The 15,880-nt window shown below is 48.0% G+C and overlaps 1 protein-coding gene across 1 annotated transcript in view; it reads left to right on the top strand.

Annotated features, from left to right (window-relative positions):
- LOC143373675 (uncharacterized) overlaps positions 1-13,244 on the top strand; it is a 65,281-nt gene extending 52,037 nt beyond the window's left edge. The window contains exons 3-4 of the mRNA XM_076821134.1: positions 6,613-6,670; positions 8,961-13,244. Of these exons, the coding sequence (XP_076677249.1) occupies positions 6,613-6,670; positions 8,961-9,097 (195 nt within the window). The 3' untranslated portion in view covers positions 9,098-13,244. The remainder of the gene's footprint in view (positions 1-6,612; positions 6,671-8,960) is intronic.
- Positions 13,245-15,880: the final 2,636 nt, after the last annotated feature.

Raw genomic sequence — 15,880 nt, 5'->3', positions numbered from 1 at the left:
GATCCACAATTGTATCTGGATCATCTGCATCTCGAGGGTCTGATTGATGGTCCTGAAACGAAGAATGGTTGTACTTTCGTTGTGCAATGAGTTGAATTAAAATAACGAAGGCACGAATGCAAAAATAGAAAGGAAAGAAGAAGCTCAGTTCGTATTTCTTCAAAAGATTCTTTCATCCCACGTAGAATAGCCAAGGGCTCTACATTAGAAGACTTCTGCTCTGTTGGTCACAATTAACAAAATTCGAACCTCTTCCCTTCGTCACATGCTCATCGTGCTGCTCAGAAGAAAAGGAAGCAAATATTCGCTGCAGTCGAATTACAAGAGTCCCTCGACATATCCATGGCTACACGACCAACCGATCCTCCTCTAGAATTTATCCGCTCGCAATTCACCGTGGAACAGCCCAAGCACTGCGCAATTACCCTCGCGAAAATAAATTTCTCAGCAGGTGTTGCCATTCCGCTAATTGTTCGGTCGCGAGGCCTGGCTGGCGTTTCCCTCCTTTCCTCCTCTCGTCACATATTTAAACGTGGACCAGAGACACGGACCGGAAAGATATCGAGGATTAAACCGTCCCAGACAGCGAAGTACCAGCGGTTTACTATCAATGTCCCCGTACAGTGCGCCCCAGTTGCGATTTCAGTTCACTTATACTGTGATTGCGCGCTACCAATTCTAGCGGACCAACTTCTAGTTGAAATTCATCCGCGGATATTAAAAAACTTATTAATTGGACATCTAAAAATTTGATATCTAAATAGAAATTCTTCTGCAATATAATATATAACCCGTGGAAACTGGAAGCTATCGGCCACGCTGAAAATTTCCGAGCGAACCATATGCCGGCCCTCCCGAAAGCATCAAGCTCCGCGAACGCGTTATCGAATCAAACACCGACGTTAATGTCACCCACGCGGCGATCATATTTCCACGAAAATGCTCGCGTTAAAGAGGCCCCGATCACTTGGCACGCCCGCTGAACACAGAATTTCCATTAGGTGCGCCTTTCAGGGATCTCCCGAAGGTTACGACCGTCGCGATAACGCAGTCGATAAACCCCTTCGCCAGCACGACCCTTAATGCCTTCGTTAGCGGAGATAAAAATCCACCCCTTCCGTTCTTTCGCCACGGGCGGGCAGCCGAAATTGGGCCTCACCCTCCGGTCCGCCATTACACGATCAACCGGCCGGGGTTATGGGGGTCGTAATCACGACGATAATGGCGGTAACGACGGTGGTGAACTGCTTTCGTTCGTGCCTACATCGATGGAGGTCGTGGGTGATAGAAAAGCCGCGGCTCTTAAAAATAATCGAGGCTCTCAGGTGCGAGTGTCTCGTAATGAAAATAGGCGGCATTGTTTACCTCGAACCGCGAAGATAGTGTTGCGGAAATGATTGTTTCGTGTCTGCCGATGCTTAGACCGTCTTCCCAGCGATCAATGATACGTGAACTTCGCTGTTGTTGCCAGCAGAAACTCCTGCCAGCGATTCACGATGTTTCAACCCAGTTGTCTCTGAAGGCTCGCCCTTTAAAGACGCCCCCCGTGATAGGCAGCCCCCAATTTCCGGCTCCGAGCGGGTGGCTCGCCTTTCGAGCGTCTGAAAAGCACTTAAGACACTGCGAATAACGCCAACGGCGACGATAAGGGGCCTCGATAGGTGCCAGCTTCCCTCTCCGGCATCGATACTCGCATCTCGAATTCTGCTCGGGCCTCCAACTACGCCCAGAGTCGGGAGCCTCCGTTCTTCCACCCTCCTTCGCCTTTTTTACGATTCACCGTAAGAAATCGGATTGATTTCCTTGGTACTAGAAGCTGTTGTAACTCCATTGATCGAAATTTTCTTGCGATCTCACTGTTGCCTCCGCTTCGCTTCGACCAAAGCTGAGCGTTAAGCAGATTAAGCCCCGATGAAGAGGATAGGACAGATCTCGCCGGGCAACTACGGCGACTCTGTTTGTCGCCGAGAAATATAATCGCGAGCTTCGTCCGAGTCGAGAGAATCCACCCTGCTCCCCCGAGAAAGGGTTGCCTTTCAAAGGGGCTTGATACCCCTCCCGCGTAACTTTCGATTAACTCGATCCTCGCTAACTTCCACGGGATCCTTGACTCGCGAGCTCCACCCGACGCCTTTAAAAATCGATGCAAATTGATCGCCCGCCCTGGTCCCTCTCTCCACCGGCCCGATGGAGAAATTGGATTACTATTTGCGTATTCGACGAGATTGAATATTCCGATTCTCGCGACGGACCCGCGGCAGAGTGGAAGATTTCGCTCCTCTGCAAGTGGCGAAGAAGTTATCAGGCAGCCCTCCGACGGGAAATTGGTGAAATTCTGGCCTCGCGGACGTCCAGTTATTCACTGATTCAGATCTGCAGAGGACCTAACGAGCGCATTGTCGCGGCTTCTAGTTCCCCCGCATTTTTCTGCTCAGTCTAGTTTAGCAACGAAGTATTTCAATCCGCGCTTCCATGGAAAGTTAGAAATTGCTCGATTGTGAACGATACCTTCAGGCTGTTCCACCCGATGTCGTTATTTTCTTTCATCTGCTGGCGTTGAGCGTTTCGCATTCGTCTCCCTGCGTCGTTGAGGGTGGTCGCGTAGAATCGCGGGGCTGGTTGATTAAATTACTCGCGCGTCTGGCTGATAGAAGCAACAATGCTGCGCGCGAAATGGGCTATGAGGGTAATTGGGTCACGAAACTGGAAGGATCCTACTCTGGACCCGCAACCTTATCATCCCCAGCGATGCGTGATTCATCTTTCGAGGACACTTCACCCTCTTGCCGGCGCTCTGTGTATTTAGAATAATATTTGCCCGCTGAGCGCCCTTCCGAGCGATGTATCGAGCAGACGGCGCAGTATCAAAGAGGGGAATGTACACGGGAGTGCAAACGATGGGTCCTACGTCGAACAGGGCTGTTTGAGGAGGAACCCGGGGGACGAAAGCGAGATAACGAAACGAGGGGACTGTGATTGAGGGATGAAAGAAAGGGAGAGCGAAGGGGGAGGAAACGAGGACAAGAGGGAAGGACCTGTGCGATGCCGGAGTTGAGACAAGGTAGCGAAGGTAGTTTACAAAATAGAACTGCGATAAATAACAAATAGAGGGAAGAAGGGCGAAACAAAGGGTTGAAAAATCAAGTTTCGAGCGCGAGCGTCGAATTGAAACGGCGCACGTGGAAAATCCGCGCGGCGTAGGACGTAGTCGCTCGCCTCAGCGAAAAGGAGAACAATGGAGGCGGGTGAAATTTGAATTTATATTGGACCCACGACGGTTGGTGATTCTCGCCTCGCGCTACTTAATTCCGCGATATTCTCGCCCGGCGTTTACGTATACATTAAATGCATATTCATGCAGGCAACATTTGTCGAAAAAATATGATGGCTGGAAGGCGAAACGAAACTGGAGGCTCGCGATTATAACGAATACGGTGCGGGCTGGCATCGAGGGGGGTTTTAGTGAAATTTTTTATCTTTTAATCAACGAAATAGAAGCTTCCTCGATGGTTTCAGGAATGATTAATAAAGACGGTTTTTTATTGTACTAATACTGTACAGTGATTATATATTGAGAGTGTCATTTGTATAACATAAATCCACCTGCGAGGAATACATCACTCATGAGTGACAGAATGAGGTCGCTTTACCAAAGTGCTTAGCACGCTCGCCAATAAATCTGAGGGGCTTTGGATGCATCGACTCCCAATGGATCTTCAAAAAGTCCCAACTCTCTGCATGTTTCATAACACTCTACATTTCCAACAATACAACGATTAATTGCAACAAATATTTGCAGCGCGGAATGAAAAATGTTTGGAATTCGCATCCCGAATTATTCCTCGAATTTCCCCCGTACTTCACCGAACGATAACTCTCGTTCGTTTTAACATCTGTTACCAGAAAAACCGAATTTCCACCGACCGAGAGAAAAGAACGCCTTCTCATTCGGGATAAACGAAAACAATCGCATTTAGTACTGAGATCAGAGTTTCGCAGCGCCCGTTAGGAAACTCGTGAAAATAGTCGGAGGGAAATAAGATCCCGGTTAAATTGAATAGAATTACCCGCGCGGGGGGGTGGCGTCTCGCCGAAGCTCGCCCGAAATCTCGCTGGCAAGAGCAAAGGGATTCCAATAAGATCGGCTGGAAAGGGGGATCCGGATTTATTCGGACCGTCGCGATAGCCCGTGGCCCCAAAGTTACATGCTCGGGGCTCGACAAACACGAGCAATATCAATTTCCCTGTTCCCAGAGGAAATATTGAGGTTCCCCGTTTCCGCGATGCGCACTTTGGCGGCGATGGGCTCGCCTCATCCTTTGCTTCCGATCGAAGCGTCGCTCCGGTATCGGGCCGCGGCGATTGTCGATCGGGACGATGAATTCCTTAATCGTAGTCCGCCACCAGCTGAATTTCCAACGGGGGAAACAATGGAGCGGCGCTGCCCGAATTTACATCGAAATCGACTCCTCGAGGCCGCTTAATTCCACGCCGAAGTCTTTCGAACCTCCATTCCCCAGCGTTCATTTGTCTTCGTTACTCGCGCATTATGGCAACCTCGGTCCCGACTACTTTTCACGCGTACCGCGAGCTTCCCCTGTCTACGATCGACTGTGGCATTCGGTGGTCCTGGATGCTGTCAACACAGTGCGCTACTCCTCTGCTGTTGAGTAATACTCCTATTCCTCGAATTACCTTATCAGCCGAGTTCCTCGAAGGATGTGTCTATGTCTTCCAAGCAACCGTCATCTTCCAACGATACAAAATCCTAAACTTTGCAAGTACCTTGATCGATCTACGGATCCAGAGGAAACCGACGGCTGGGGGATCCTTGAATCCGCGGATGAGACGAGTCCGGGTTAGAAGAGGCCTGCAGCAGACACAGGAAGAGTTTAATATGTCCGGGAGGAGCGAAGGAGAGTCGGAGGGTTTAATATGTACGACGTCCTCGGGGCGTTATAATCGTCGGGTATCGATCACCGGCCGCCTATGACGCAGTCTGCTTCGAGGGACTTCGAATTCGTCCAATCAGAGAGGCTGCAGGACTACCGAGTGATGACCTCGTCCTTCCTAATCACCGTTCGACTTGGAACACCAGACAGGGCCGGGGGTGGGCCGGTTTCTAATGTTCCGACCGGTGGGATCGATCCGCGATTATCGGCAGAAACGTCGAACTTGGCGAAAAAGTGTGGAAAAAATTGGGCCGAGCTCTTTTAATCGAGCAGCAGTCAGGATCGCCACTCCTGGAGGGAGGACTGTTTGATGTGGGAGGACGGTTTGATCGGTTCCCGATCGACTTGCCCCGAATCGCTCGAATTTTTGCAGGACTCGCCCTGGGTTTGACGAACCTAGAGCTGGATGCTTGCTTTATGGGCACTGCTTTCGATTGGGCGTTCCTTGGGGATGCTTTAGGAAATCTCGTGGAGTTTCTGCGGAGTTTGAGAGTGTTTTATAATAAGTGGGAGTGGTTGGATGAACCGATCGTTTGTTCTCTACCATCCCTCGAATCCCATCGAAAAACAGTGTTTGCCTTTGAATATTGTTTAATCGCGGCGGCTCGAGCGAGGGAAATTAATCGAGTGTTGCGCAAACACGTGTCCGTATGATTCGCGACGGTACCACGGAGCGTAATAATGCAAAACAAATACGTCGTCAGCTGCTTGATTCGCGTGTGCCGGTGGTCGCCGATGTTTCCCTAAAACCTTCCCCAGTGGAAACACACTCGCAATTCCTGCGATCTGTTTTTCCAACTTTCTACACATTTTAATCGCTGCACGCGCCGGCAGGTTAAACATGAATGGTAATATTCCCTCGCAAAACGAGACGGTTTCTCGGAATGCAGTTTTAAATATCTGTCGATCGTCACGACAAACTCGCGTTATCGCGCTGAATACATAGGTAAACTAGCTATCTATGCTCCCTCTAAATAATGAATAACAAGTACGCAAACGGTTAGTCATCACGACTGATACGTTTGCAAAACTACAGAACTCGGTTTGTTGCTTTCGAATGAAATGAAAGATTACACAGGCGGCGTGAGCCTGTCGGCGCCGAATTCTTCGTTGACAGATTTAACGCGACATTCTGCACGCGTGCTTAGCCTGCTTGCCGGCTGAAAAGCATTAACTATCGACTACCGGCGCTATAAATAAAACGGCCCCCGGCAGTTAATCGCGGTCGCGAAAACTCGCGAGTTTAACGCCGACTGGGAATGCGGGTTAATTGTTCGATGCTGGTTTAAATAACGTGCCCCCGAGGCGATTTATCGAAACGTTGCGGGAATGTGCGCGCACCCCTGTCACTTGCAAGCGTGTCCGTTCGGTAGATTTTTAACGCGATACACTGTTCCTATTCCGCATATCCAAGTGACGACGATCGATTTAATAACAGTCTCTTCGCGTCCCTTTTTCCCTTCCCTTCTCGTCTTGCCCCTTTCGCGCGACAAGGATCTCTTATTAGGTGGCTTTTAGCGACTTCCATGCAATAGGTAACGAGTCGATGGTAGGATAACAGCCTGCGATATTATCTTGAATGAAGGAAGTGCGAATGAGACTCGAAATGACCATGGAATGTCTCTCGTGAGGACTAACGCGAGCTCTCTGTTTGTTTCAGAAATACGTGAGCGAGGGATCGACAGTGCGGGATTGCGTGCCCAACTGCGTGGAGAAGGGTGAGTGAATGCTTCGACTTTGTTTTCAACCGCAGAGCTGCATCGTCGAGCGGAAAGAAATTCGAAGCTCGGTCCCTTTGTCGGAACGTCTGCCCCTACCGAGATAATTTATTTCGCGTCGGGTTAATGAATGGAAGTGGCTCCGCACAGAGGCGTATACGAGCAGATATGGAAATGCTCGTTAATATGACCGAACAAACAAATTCTCGACGCGGAGCGCTCTTCTCTAAAGCAATTAATCTCTCGTTAAAACTTGCTCTTTCGAAACGTATCCTCGCGAGGGGAGATAACTCACCTCGGCTGGCGAGCCACCGAAAAACGCCGTAATTCCCTTCTGCGTTATTATTCCGCGCGCCCGACGACGCAATGCAATTCCTCTCCCAGATCGAGCATCGAAACAACACCCACCTTACTAATCCATCCGCACGCATTAGCTAGAACATAGAATAGAGACCTGAAACTGTAAGAGCAACTTAAACCCTCAAGGATTCCCTGCAAGAAATCTATCGAAATCTCTGCTTCGGTTGCTCGCGGATCTCCTCTTGAAAGCACTGCCGACGATTGTCCCGAGTATCCGCGTATCGACGCCGCGGAAAAAGTGGAGGAAGGAGAATCGAATTCTCGTCGAGTTTCTTTTGAGAATGGCAAGTTCGGCGCGGCGGCTTCCCTCTGGAATCGAGGATCCAGCTTCAAAGACATCGATTCGTTCGCGTGCAACGCTTTGAAATCCGCGTTGCACGCGCGAGTACGTCGAATCGCGAACGCGCGGTTTACCGCGCTGGAATTCCTCCACGAACTATCTGCATCCCGTATAAATTGGAGCAGTCGCTCCACCCTCGGCTCGAAACGACACGCGATTCTTCGCCCACGGATCTTTCACCTGGCTTACGTGTCGTTCTATCCTCTCGATCAGCCTTCTTCCACCGACTCTCGTACGCTCGTCCTTCAGTGATCGAAAGATTCTGTTTTGGTGGACAATTTGGTGGACCTCTTCGTCTTTCCTTTGGCGATTTTTGGATTCGATTTTGCCTCCAATTTTCTTGGCCTGCTTTCTGGTTACTTGGAGTCCTGTCGGAGCCTCCAAGAACAATAGCAATTAAAAAGATGTTCCAACCCAGGGGCATCGAATAGCTAGAAAATTCATTAGAGCCCTGAAATTCCCCCCATTAAAATCGAGTGTCGTTAAAGCTGTCCCGCCCGCTCGGCTGACCGACGGTAATCGAGGGAGAAAGAAGTGAGAAAGAAGTTCCTCTCGGAATTCCTCTCCAGGGAGAGATTCGCGGAAAATGTCGTGGAAAAACTGACGAGGAGCTGGGCGTCACGACGCCAGACGTGCGTAATGCGATTAAGGTGGGGGAATCCCGTCGCCTCCCTTTCGAACTGGCAATCCGGCGAAACTTTTGTAATCCCCTCGACGCATAATGGACTGTGCACGTTGCAATTCAGCGCGTTAAATTTCTCTTCGAATCCCGCTTCCGTGGGTTCTCCTGTTTACGCCACTTCGTAATCTTCGATCCTCTTGTTCGCTTATTTTCGCACAGCTGCGCGTTTCGAGCGAGTTTCATTTAACTGTCATACGTCCCATCAAGTGGGATGAATTAAGAAGACAGGGTGAATTGGAGAATACTCAGAGATATGCTGTAGTGGTTTTCAAAGAAGAAAATCTCTCTCTCCCTGATTTTGGTTCGCTTCTCAGTGTTTGCATACGGGCTAATGGGTTTGCCACGTAAATTAACTTCTTTAATGACGTGGTCCTTTGAAAGTTGCCTGGAATCTTCTGGAATATTTCAGTCCATAAGTGGGGGAAGGTTCGAGGACCGGCGGAGTGGAAGTTTCTCTTCGAAAGTCTAGTAGTTTCAAGGCTACGACTCTTGCGAAGGAAACGGCTCAATCTCCACAAGCCACCCATTCAGAATCCCCCAAAATCCTGAAGCAACCGAAGCTACAAAAATATCGAATGAAACCTTCAAGATGTTCAGTAGTGCAACCCAGGATATAGTCAGCCGCGCCCGTCCTCTCGCTTCAAACACCATTCAGAGAAACCTAGCGCTAACTCTATCACAATCCTGGACTCCATTCATTCAACAAAGCTTAACCTGAACAAACTCCCAAGCCATTAGTCTTCCACTTTCTCCTTAGAGAAAGCCATAATTGCACGAAGCATGGGCCATCCAGAAGTCGTTGAAATTCGCCTGCACGCCTCCTCCATCAAGATCACGCACTCCCTTGCACGGAAGGTCTTTGACCATGGTACCCACCATCCTGAACTGATGATCGGCGGCTGTTTCAGAGGCCTGGAGCACGAGGACGTACTGCTGCCAGCAGGACGGCTGCAATGCTGGGCCTTCGTTGACGTCCAGCAGTACCCTCGTCATCCTCGCTGTCTCGATGGCGGTTCTCATCGTCGGACGGAGCCTTCGTGGCTAATACGTCGCTAGAGGCGACGAAGAACCCGCGAACGGGAGCACCGGGATCCACCTGACGCTTGAACAAGGTCGGGGAACGTTGCACCATAGAATAACGACGTTCGCGCCTGTTCGACACGGCTCCCTTGCTAACTGGACGCTGACGAGTCGATAGTTGTCGCTGATGGATCGTAGAGAATCCATGGAGTTCGCTCGTCATCACCTTTCATCGCACGTATCCCGTAATCCGGTCGATATCCTCGCCCATCTCGCTGAGAATTCCTGATGGACTTTGCGGATACTCGTTAGCCACCAACTTTTCTTCTTTATCAAAGTCCATCACGAAGATGAACAGGGAGGTTTACGGTATTCTGTTTACTCCACTTTCGTTCCATCGATTTCTTTCCTGTATTCTGTTGTTTTTTTCATTGATTCTCACGATCGGTTTCTTCCTTTCTTTGAAGACGCTTCTTCCCATCGTTACGGTTTTTAATATCCACGCCGTTTATCGAGGGGATAATTTTTCATGGGGCCCTTTCTATCCCTGCGCTCATATCAGATCGAGCCCTTTTATCATTGAATTTCTGCTGGTCAGCTCTCTGTCCCGCGATCACACTCGCCCCTCCTCGAATTCAATTTGTCCTGGGGAGCTTTCGCCACGCTCCCTTATTTGTCGATTTCGCCCTTTCTTGTATCGTTTCCCGTCAACATCGCTCGCGAAATTCCAATATTAAAAAAAAAACGCAATCACGATGGGAAGATACAAAAGACACATTCTCGTGTCGCGTGCCAAACGCAGTCGAATAAAATTCCTTGACGTTTATGAGTTGCGGGGTGTTTATACGATTCCCACTGATCTTTACAAGTTTCTTTCCGCGCTCGCGCCCCCAGCTTTCTATGGATATTAGTTCCTCCCCTGTGAATCTTTTCGCTCGTCTAGATATGTCACTGTTTATTGCGTTTCTTTTCACTTGCGAGTTACAAGCTCTTCATAAGGACGAGTGTTTGTCTCCTTTTTTATTTGCTCCTCAACGAGGATTCTTATTTCATCCCGGCTTTTGTTCCTCGATATACCTTCTGCTCCTCCTCCTTCAACGGAAGCTTCTGTTCCACTTACTTCCTCCATCTCCCCCTTCTTTCTCGATAGAATTTCAGTCCCACCCCATCGACTATCTGTTCTCCTTAAACGGACATTGATTTCCTCACTGCCACGTGAATCCTCCCATCCCCCAGATAAATCTTTGTTTCTCTCCGTTTAAAAGACCAATGTTTCCCTCTGTAGTTTCACGCAGAACCCCCAATTCAGTTTGCTCATCGCCCAGTTCCATTCTTTCATTCCCGAGCTCGCTCATCCCCGAGCCGACCGTGCTCGGCTACCATCGCGTTTCAGAGCCGAGGAGAAAAGCTATTTATCGTTCATCGGAGTCGGAAGTCGGAGGATAATAGCCAAGGAAAAAAGGACCCGAAAGGGGGATCGCGACAACCTGTCGACCCAGAATGGTCCCGGGAGCAAGAACGCCCGACGTGGAAACAATCGGACCACAATCGTTATCAACGAACCGCGATAACAGGCGGGAACGGGGTTCCCGATGCCTCCTCGGTCGTTCGTGGTCGTGCATCGACGTCACTTTTTTTTAGATCGTAAGTGATTCGCTCACGGACGAGAGGGAAGGAGGAATGGGGGATAGAGTAAGGAGAGGGCAAGGGTGGAGGGGGTTAGCGGCGAGGAGGGATGAGAGGGATACAAGGTGAGGAGGTGGGGGAGGGTGGGGAATAAACGAGAAGAGAACAAAGGAACCGTGTGGATATGTAACCTACATACAGATAACAGTTTAAAAGAGGAACAGTGAGGATAATAATAATGATATCGTTATTATTATTATTATTACTATATTGCTACTATTACTACTATTACCATTACTACTTACCATTACTATTATGAACTACCGGAAGCATCACACACTACATTACATTACAGTAGCGTGTAAAACGACGATAGGCGGCAATCGTGGCGGGGAGAGTTTGTCGATTATTACATTATTGTAACCGCTTTGAAGTAGCCTTATACATACTTGTAATTGGATGAGAGACACACACACAGACACACAGGTCACACGGAGACAGCGCGGACACAGGAGCACATTCATAAACCGCGTATAAAAGAGGAGAGATTGGGCGTCTATTGGTTGGCGTGAGGGGACTGCGCACTGCCCCGTTTCCACGAATTTCCTTCAATTATCGAAATCCTAATTCGATTCAATTGTCCCCGGTGCAATCGAACTTTCCTTTCATCGAGCGTACCGATCCCGATATTCCCGGCGGCGCGATACGAGCTTGTCGGACACTATCGATTGGCGTTGTTTGTTTCGAAACTTTGCCGCTTGCATGCTTTCCATTTCGGTGTAGAGGACGGCTTGTAAGAGTCAATTACAGCGACTGGTAATTTGCGTGTGTCAATTATCGTGAGTAGAGGTTCGTATGTGTCCTGTTAATTGTAAGAAACTCTTTGTACGCGTCTGTTTGCTCGGTTGCAGGAACGGATTCCGTTCGTTGCGATTCGTTTTCTTCTTTCTTTCTAATCGGCGGAATGGTGTGTGGTTTTGTTCTGTTTTTGTAGACGAATGGGATCGTTCAAGTATTATCTGTGAAGTAAAGTTTGGTAGACTGCCATCGTCGGAATTTAGGCGATACGATTGATCTTCGAGCGAAACGCGCGCGCCGTTCTCTTCTCAGGCTAACCATCATCCGATCGATCGGGCGCGATATTCCTAAACAGTAGCGAGAAAACGATTCATCCTAGCCGATAAGCCGAGCGATCACGAGTAGGATACACTACCTAATCACAGAAAAAGAAATGAAGGTAGCGACAGAACTCTAGCGATTATTACCTGTTCTTGAGATTAGGCGAAGATGATTTATCTGAAGTTAGCTCGAGTAATACCGTAACACACTTATAATTAATATCTATTTCCCGTCTCTGGACGTCAACTGATTAACGTCGTTGTTATTGTTGGGAGACGTTTCGAGGTAGACGGTTACCCGGGTTGCCCTGATTTTCCAAAGTACCAAACGAATAATCCATTCTCGCCCTGGCCTTTGCCGTGACGTGGCTGGCTGAGCAGAAGTACAATCGAAAATACGATTCATTCGAGATGAATGGGACGTCACCGACGGATGATTAATCGTCGGGGAGACTAAATGCGTCTGGGATAAAGGAATTGGGGGACGATTCGTCGCGTGATAGTACCTACGGCGGAGATTTTATCGCGTGGTAATACATATACGAAGAATTTCAACTTTGACAGTGGTTAGAGTCGAAATTCGGTCAGACAGTGGTACCACCAATGAAAGTCTCCTCGTATAAAGGTATCCACGGCAAAAATTCCATCACATGGTGGCCTCTGCGGTAGAAATTCCACGCTTAGCCAGCCGCGTTAAACGGGGCCCATCCAAAAAGTGAAACTCCCCACGAATCATCTCTTCTAATCGCACTCCCGTTCGATGCGATAAGACTCGAGTCACGATCATCGCAGATCGACTCGTCAAGCTTCGCTACCACTTTATCCATGTATTTTTATAACGCAAAGCGACAACCAAGGCCGCGCCGATTCCACTCGCGCCACGATCTTCGATAACCGCGGCTCGAGTTATCTCCATTCCCAAGATCGATCATTTCAATCCTCTATTCCTGTCACGAATCAAAAGAACGCCCACGCGGTAAGGATCTACGAGCATGGATGGAACTTTGGCGCAATTCTACCTCGACTCGTCCCGCGTCGAAACTATACACCACAAGCGAAAAAGAAGAAACGAGGAGAATCAGAGGATCATTGAAAGCGAATACCGACGTCCCAACAGGACTTACGCGTGAATAAAAAGAGAACACTTTTGGACGATACCACGACATAATAATAGGCGAGATTTCCTTAGCAAGTAAGGTTTTACTATATTGCCGAGGGACACTCGATAATAAAATCCCGACATCGTTCCAATGCTCCTGTCAAGCTTTCGCCGCGAAACACCACGAAACTTACGCGGGAAAAATTATAGGGAGAGACTCTATATATATATAAATATATAAATATAGCCGGCGTTTTAACCAGCGTACATTTTACATTCGCTTCGAGCACTATATTTCGATAGGTATTAAAGGTTCAAAGTCTAAACGATATTGCCTTTTTTTCTTCCTGCACTGATCTCGTGAGCCAACGACAGCAATAGAGACGGACAAGGGGGTGTGGTGGCGAGAAAGGGAGAATGAACGAGCGAGAGAATACAAGGGGAGGTGAATTTTGGCGGGGAGACTCCTGCTTTTCGTCGAGAACTCATCAAGGTCATTAGGTAGGAATCGGGTAAAGTGATTTTTAGTTCGTCGAGGGGTGGGTTTCTTCTCATTCAATCCTTTCGTCGCGACTTCGCGAAGGTACCTTTTATGCGTTCAAGTTCTTCTGCGTTGAAATTATTATTTGAATTATCTGTGGAGAGAGGGAAGGATGATGGACGATTCTTCGGCGGAGGGTGTCGGTTAAATGAAATGGAACGATTCGAGTGACCGGGGGCGGGGTTGATGGTATCGCGGGATGATTAATTATTGCCCAGTCAATTAACTGTATGAACGGTTAATATAATCGACTGACGATCGTTGGAAGATTGATCGAACGCGATGCGCCGTGGTATACTGTTTTTAGTTCCGATGTTTATGTTCCCGTAGCTGTGCTCCATTTTATTTCTTTATTAAAAATGAATTTTCGCGACGAAAGGATTGAAGTGGCAAAGAAACTCGCGTTCACGTTCACGAATCGACGGATAGAACCACCGAGACATATTTTAGTGAGCTGAACTCTCGTGTTCCCGTATTCTCGTAAATTCGTTGCTCTTAACGCTCGTTAGGGAGAGAGAAAGAGAGGAGGAGCGTGTGTGCGTACGTGAAAGAGAGGGGACTGCACTCGGGCTGAATGAAAACGAATGAAAGGGCGGAGTGAATGGCGCCGCGTGAAATGGAGTAAAATGAGAGAGAAACGGAGGGAAAAATCGGGGAGAATTCTCGAACGAGCGTGGGTCAAAGGAAGAGGGAGAGAAAGGCGAGGAAACAGGGACGCGCGTGGGTGTAAAGCGATGCTGGAAACTTCGACACCGTCGAGGCGTCGAGCTATCGTTTCGAGGGGGACCTTTCTGTCCTCTTCAAGTTTTTATCCTCGACGTACGAGTGCCTGTCGATTTTATCCCATCCCTTCTGACTTCCCGCGATGCTTTGAATGCCGAGGATTGCCGTGATCCCTGCTTTGGCTCATTCGAGTTCGATAGGAAAGGAAATGAGACACGGAGGGAAATCGGAGGAAGGAAAACAGAAGACTTTTGTATTCAGAGTTGTAGAGTTTCTTCAGTGGAACTCTTCGCTGGAACAGATGCTGTTTAAAGCAGCCACTAGTTAAAATCATATTGGCAGCTCGTCAGAACTTTCCTGGTAGAAATCGATGCGCAATCGACGGTGACGAAGTGTGTTACGTGGGTGTTACATAGTACAAGAGATGGGGCAGAGGAAGGGGATGCGTGGGATTGTGAGAAAGGGTACAGTTGAATAAAAAGGGAGAGAGATATATATATACATATACATACTGTTATACATAAATTTATCGTATCACGCCAGGATCGCACCGAAAACAAGAAAATGAGAAAAAAATTAAGGACACGCATTAAATAATATAGGATTAACAATTAATCGACGATTATTAAGCTGAGAGGACCGAGCGAATAAAAATATATATATATTACGATTATATATATATATTAAATATACATATGTGTATATTATACTATATTGAATTACATTATAATATATTATATTATACTATACTATATTATTTAGTCACGTAAGCAGAATCATATATGTATGACGAGTTGTACATTTATATTAGACACACACAGACGCAATAATAAAGATCGTAATACGAATTCTCGACATAGCGGCGAGCTTCAAAATGGAAAACGAGTAATTTAGGAACTATTCACGGCTGTTTGAAATTTTTATTGGCTGTCAATTTAATCGTCAAATTGACCAACAGAGAAATTAAAGCTTGAATAGCGTCATCAAATAAGAGGAAAAAGGGACTAATCTGTTTGAACGTGTTTGAAATGTTGACAGCGCCGCGAAACGTGCGGTTGGCACCGTGCATAAAAAAGATGGAATTTCGCGCTCTTGTTTTTTCCATTTGGTGGCATTTTTATTCAAACCGGGCAATTGGGGGGCGTGGACTTTCGCCGTTGTTCCTTCTGGTGCTCCCTGAAAAAGGACACGCGAATTTGGGATCCCCAGCTTTTGCGGCGAAACTGTCCTGAAAAATTAGTATTCACCGCCACTTTTCACTTGCCCGTAAAATGGGACAAAAAGAAACGGCCGCGGCGCGCTTGGAGCGTCTAGAAACAAAAATAGAGAGAAAAGAACGCGTAACTGTTGCAAAATGCTTGCCTACGACTATTAACGTAAAGGAATGCTTGAACTTCAAAGATACCAAGTGCGATTCGTGATTAAAACTCAATTGCTACTTGAAAATCGCGTGGAGCCGAGAGCTGGCGCCCTCCCGATGCGTTCTGATTTTCGGGAACAATGCCGTCCACTGAATGACTCGACCGGTTTCCCATTAACCGACTAAATTTCAATTATCCCATCATTGAATCCCAGCACGCGCGGCGCATCCGGATCATGACGCTCGAGCGATCGTCAAACCGTCGCCTAATTATGCAGACGCTCACTGTATTCAAGCAACCGATGATCCCCCGTTCCGAATTAGCGGATTCATCAATTAGC

The sequence above is a fragment of the Andrena cerasifolii genome, chromosome 10, assembly GCF_050908995.1.
Source record: "Andrena cerasifolii isolate SP2316 chromosome 10, iyAndCera1_principal, whole genome shotgun sequence".
Lineage (NCBI taxonomy): Eukaryota > Metazoa > Arthropoda > Insecta > Hymenoptera > Andrenidae > Andrena > Andrena cerasifolii.
Note: the sequence above shows the minus strand (reverse complement) of the source record. Positions and strands in the feature narration are given on the sequence as shown.